Source organism: Lolium perenne, chromosome 5 (assembly GCF_019359855.2).
Source record: "Lolium perenne isolate Kyuss_39 chromosome 5, Kyuss_2.0, whole genome shotgun sequence".
NCBI lineage: Eukaryota > Viridiplantae > Streptophyta > Magnoliopsida > Poales > Poaceae > Lolium > Lolium perenne.
This window is the reverse complement of record NC_067248.2, coordinates 211,767,501-211,773,262: the sequence shown is the minus strand read 5'-3', so window position 1 is coordinate 211,773,262 and position 5,762 is coordinate 211,767,501. Positions and strand designations below refer to the sequence as shown.

General features: G+C 47.7%; 1 protein-coding gene across 1 annotated transcript; it reads left to right on the top strand.

Annotated features, from left to right (window-relative positions):
- Nucleotides 1-1,152: 1,152 nt before the first annotated feature.
- Nucleotides 1,153-4,093, top strand: LOC127301838 (abscisic acid 8'-hydroxylase 3). The gene is made up of 7 exons (XM_051332116.2): nucleotides 1,153-1,885; nucleotides 1,984-2,136; nucleotides 2,245-2,592; nucleotides 2,695-2,773; nucleotides 2,907-3,013; nucleotides 3,366-3,484; nucleotides 3,729-4,093. Exons 1-7 carry the CDS (start codon nucleotides 1,343-1,345, stop codon nucleotides 3,898-3,900), a joined length of 1,521 nt encoding a protein of 506 aa, XP_051188076.1. The 5' UTR covers nucleotides 1,153-1,342; the 3' UTR covers nucleotides 3,901-4,093.
- Nucleotides 4,094-5,762: the final 1,669 nt, after the last annotated feature.

Below are 5,762 nucleotides of genomic sequence, written 5' to 3'. Positions count from 1 at the left end.
ACACGTGTATCAATATTCCGATTGATACAGTTATAGTATGACACGAAACTATTATGAACTATTGATATATAATAATAAGCACTCTTTATTATTTGCCTCTAGTGCACTATATCCAACACAAATAAGATGTTATAAAATGCTAGAGGAAAATATATTAATAACATGTCATATTACATATTTGTAACTTCTCATAAACATAAGGTCTAGAACAGATGTATTAGCCTAAAACTGATGCTAATATCTATCTGTCAATTATTTCCTAACAATAAGAAGACAATGCAAGTTAAATGATACCACTTGTATAATGATACAATAAATGCTATCATACCATTTTTAATAGACCTAAATCTAACCAATATTGTTATTCAGCGGAACTAACACTTGATGTACTGCATGTTGTTTTTAGAAATAAATCTTGAATTGGGTGCTGAATATTCACTCTCCAATACCTGAAATTTCGTGAAATCTATATTTTCCCATGCAAAAGGGTGTGAAAATGAATCGGATACACATGGTATCTATGCCGGCCTGCCTTTGCAAAACATAATCTTTGCCTGCACCAATGCATTATAATTTCTGATTTCTTACATAATGAAATTGTTCTGTAATATAATCTTCGATCTTATGAGGTACTAGTAGAACTTAAGATCAACACAATGAATGAAAAGTCGCATCTGAATTTTGGTCTCCGTGAATGGCACATGCGTAATCACCAAAGTGCTCAGTTTTCTAAAATTTAATATGCTGACTGAAATGTTAGCTGCAATCGTGTACGTGTGCATGCTTATGCATTCCATATTACTTCTAATTAGTCACGTTTTACCAACAAGTGCGGGCTTTCTCTGCGTTGGCGTCTGCGATGGCTGCTTTAAGCACAGTGGAAGAAGCACGGTTCCCCTTGCTCGTGCAGATCTTATAATGCAATTTGACTTTGTGTTTTCAGTTAGTTCCCATGTAGCTCTAAGAAAAAATGTTTCTACAATAAGAAGAAAACTTGTCTTCCACATGCATGTTTTACCCTGCTTCACTTCGACAATTCACACTGAGAGCTGCCAGCGCAACAGCCCACGAGCTTCCAAATCGCTGCTTGCTTTCTGGGCCCTCTATAAATACCAGCGCATGGCCTTCCCACTCTCTCCACCATTCAAAAGATTCATCAGAGATTTTTCTCCTCGATCTCTCCTCTCCTCGACCTCACAGCTCTGTCACTCTCCTCTCCTAGCAGCAGCATATATAGCACATACTGTATTTATAGACACAAACAAGTTAGAAACCAGCGAACGAGCTCCGCTCAAAACAACCTTGTCTAAGTGATCCTTGCCGAGGATCACTGGAGTCTTGGATGGCCGCCTACTTCATCCTTCTATGCATCTTCGTTTCTCTAGCCATCGCTTCGTACGTCCTATACGCAATCCGGCGGCAGAAGAGGAAACCCCAGGGCCGCCATGATCAAGCCGTCCTCAAGCTACCGCCTGGCTCCATGGGCCTGCCTTACATAGGCGAGACCCTTCAGCTCTACTCCCAGGACCCTGGCGTCTTCTTCTCCTCCAAGCTGAAGCGGTACGGGGAGATCTTCAAGACGCACATCCTGGGGTGCCCGTGCGTGATGCTGGCGAGCCCGGAGGCGGCGCGGTTCGTGCTGGTGTCGCGGGCGCACCTGTTCAAGCCCACGTACCCGCGGAGCAAGGAGCGTCTCATCGGCCCGTCGGCGCTCTTCTTCCACCAGGGCGACTACCACCTCCGCCTGCGCAGGCTCGTCCAGGGCCCGCTCGGCCCCGAGGCCCTGCGCAAGCTCGTGCCGGACGTGGAGGCCGCCGCGCGGTCCACGCTCGCGTCCTGGGCGGCGGACGGTGACGCCGCCAGCACTTTCCACGCCATGAAGAGGGTAAGCTTAGCTAGCTGCTGCTTGTTTACGTAGTTGTCGCGTAAGAGCGATGGCATTATTAGAAAATAATAATCGGTGGTTATTTCTTTTTTCCCCAGCTCTCATTCGACGTTGGCATCGCGACGATCTTCGGCGGGCGGCTGGACGAGCGGCGAAAGGAGGAGCTGAGCCGGAACTACGCCGTCGTGGAGAAAGGGTACAACTCCTTCCCCAACAGCTTCCCAGGGACGCTCTACTACAAGGCAATCCAGGTAAGAAACTCAACAAACAGCTAGCTGCAGGCACGTGACGTCCGGCCGGCCCATACGTACCGTGCACTATGAGTCTGAGTCTCTGGCTAACTTACTACGTGTATGTAGGCGAGGCGGCGGCTGAACGGCGTGCTGAGCGACATCGTGCGTGAGCGGAGGGCGCCGGGCGAGCCTGGCGCCGACCTGCTCGGCTGCCTGATGCAGTCCCGGAACGGCGACGACGATGGCGGCGCCCTCCTCACCGACGAGCAGGTCGCCGACAACGTGATCGGCGTGCTGTTCGCGGCGCAGGACACGACGGCCAGCATGCTCACCTGGATCGTCAAGTACCTCCACGACCACCCGAAGCTGCTCGAGGACGTCCGGGCGGAGCAGGCGGCGATCCGCGAGGCCAACGACGGCGGGAAGCGGCCGCTGACGTGGGCGCAGACGAGGAGCATGACGCTGACGAATAGGGTACGTACGTGCGTGGTTACTAGTTACTGACGGCGCCCCGTTGCTTGTCGTGTTTCTTCTTGCGTGGTTACTGATGGCGCCGTCTCTTGTTCCAATGGCCAGGTGATTTTGGAGAGCTTAAGGATGGCGAGCATCATCTCCTTCACCTTCAGGGAGGCCGTGGCTGACGTGGAGTACAAAGGTACAGTACGCACACACAGCCTATACGTGGCGCTACGAAAACGTAGAGCTTCGCGTGATCTGCTGCTCAATTTTGTTACTTAATTACCGCTGGGATTTGACCGATGCGACCTGTGTTTTTCTCTGGTGCGTAGGGTTCCTTATCCCCAAGGGGTGGAAGGTGATGCCGCTGTTCAGGAACATCCATCACAGCCCGGACTACTTCCAGGATCCACACAAGTTCGACCCTTCTAGATTCGAGGTATGTGTACTCTACTGTCTCCCTCCCTCGCCGGACTGCAATGCTTGATGTGGATGTGTCGACTAGAGAAACTGAAAATTGTGGCCTTCAAAAAAGGGGAAACTGAATAGTAATAGTAACTGAAAAATTGTTCCTTTCGATGCATTAAATTTCTTTTTCATAGGTCAACATGCTCAATTCAGTACTAGAACCTACAGTATACAACAGCTTCTGAATGATGTTGTTAACTATACTTGTGGCCTCAAATCATGATACGTGTATGCGTAGTTTTTTTTTCAGGAGTAAGTAGTAGAACCTTGTTCTTTTATACTGAATCTCCTCTTCTCTGGTTGTGTGTGTGGAAATTACGCAGGTGGCGCCGCGACCAAGCACCTTCACGCCGTTTGGGAGCGGGGTGCACGCGTGCCCCGGCAACGAGCTGGCCAAGCTCGAGATGCTGGTACTCATCCACCACCTGGTCACCGGCTACAGGTGCGAGCCCCTATCCACATAGATCTTTCACAATATTCTCTCCTGTCCTTGTGGTGCCACTTCAATGGACCTGGCATACACAACAACAACATATGCGTCGATCATGCCATAAAACCCCCAAGTGGTCCTTCAACACCGCGCCTCCGCCTGCACGTAGGCTGATCACTACTATGGAGACAGCTGTGGAGTAGATTCAGAAATGAATGGGGTGATGACTGATGTGTGTTGGTGCTTGATTTTGCAGGTGGGAGACTGTTGGATCGAGTGACGAGGTCGAGTACAGCCCATTCCCTATTCCCCGGCATGGACTGCTCGCCAAATTGCGGAAAGATAACAGTGTGGGTGTGGATAACAAGGAGTGCAAGATCCATGATAATTGCGATGGCGAAGTAAAGTGTGATTATTCAGTAACCTAGACTATTAGACCCTAGGGAACTCTTTTTGGTTGCCATTCTTCTCTAGTAAAGTCAGTGGAGAAGAAACAACATTTTTCTTCTTCATTTTTAGGATGATGCTGGTGATAAAAAATGTACCATAGAGTTTAATAGTCAATGATGTACTCTCATTGATAGTTGTACACACATAAAATGAGAAGTATTTCTTAGAGAAGATTGGGTAATGGGACTTCTTAACCTTTATTCACTTTCTCATTTTTTGATAAAGGGAATATATTAATATCACGGAGATACCTCTGCACCAACAAGATGTTTAAAGACATCAAAGATGCAAACAACCAAGAAAAAAAATAAAAATAGTAAGAGAAATGGAAAATAAAGACCCCGTCGTGGTGTTGAAACACTCGCAACAGCAACACTCTTACCACCACCTAAGACAACACCCAGACTACAGAAGAGATTCTCCAAAAGCAATGCCTCGAAGAAGGAAATAATGCACAAGTGTGGTCATCGCCCAATCGAAGATCTTAGGTTTTCAGCATGGAGAAAGTTTAATTTCACACAACAATAGCTTCAACAAAGCCACTGCCAGGTACAACAAATTAAGGCTTGACATTGGACTTTCACCCTGAAAATTGCGGCTCGGTACTAGATGAGCATCACAAAAAATGCAGTACACCTGCAATGCCACCCCTCTGGTCAAGGCCGCTGCAAGTTACCACACACCCGACATGCAACAAGAAACAGTGCAAGAAGTCTTCATCGCAACCAATACACCTCTCCGCCATTGCAAAGCTCCGATCGCAGCCACCGTGACTTTCTCCACCTCTCTCAATGTCATGATCTATATTAGACATGTCTCATGGCACCAAAAAGAAAGCAAAGCTTCATGCCACACCCTCATGAAGACACACTAGCTGAAGATAAGGACACACACGACCGGATTAATTCCGATTTAGATTTCAAGTGGCGTCGTCATGCGCCGAAAACTCTGAGAGGAAGAACAGAACTTGTTGGCGTCTAGATCAAGGAGGCTAACATGAAGAATAGCAGGGCCAAAACAACTTATTTCTTCAATGCGGACAAGCAGGCCCCCATGCCTCCATCTGCCACCCTATGGGTCCGGCCACCCCGATTTCCCCTGCTAGCACCCTAGGAGGAAGGAATCAGCAGAGGACACAAGACAACCCGCGAAGGCCGTAGTCTGTGCCAAGGGGCCACCAAGATCACGAGCATGCTGACAATTCGACCACCACCCCATTGTCGATGGAGAAGACGCGCACTCGCATCGCATTCGTTGAACCACATCATCGCGCCTTGCCGAGCGTCGTATCCCCGTCAGCCTTCACATCATGTGTCGCCAACATCCAAACGAGGAGGGGTAGGAGCCCCGCCGCCACTGATGCCGGTCGAGCTTCACCCAGTGACGTGCTCCGGCGTCAGTGAGGATTGGTTGGGGAAGGGGAGAGCCTGGAGGGAGGTGGCGGGAGGAGGATTCCCGGCGGTTCGCGGGAACCCTAATTTTTTCTTTTATATAAACGCCTTCCAAAAAATTAAGAAAAGCACCAAAAGTAATGGAAGCAAGTCTATGAATACAAAATGTGAAAACTTACTAAATATGAACAAAAAGAGCCAATCTCAGCTAGTGCACAATCGATTAAATGACCACAATAATCCATATGGAAAATAAATTTCTTTGATTGATTCCAATTGTAGACCACTCGTTACATCCGCTCAGTGTTATTGAGTTGATGAAGCATATTGAACTAATTGGTACATGTGAAAATAACCTTCAATCAAACCATAGATTTAATTTCATTATACAAATAATTTATCATTTTATCTTTTTATTTCCATCCTCAACATTTGCATATGGCAAGCAA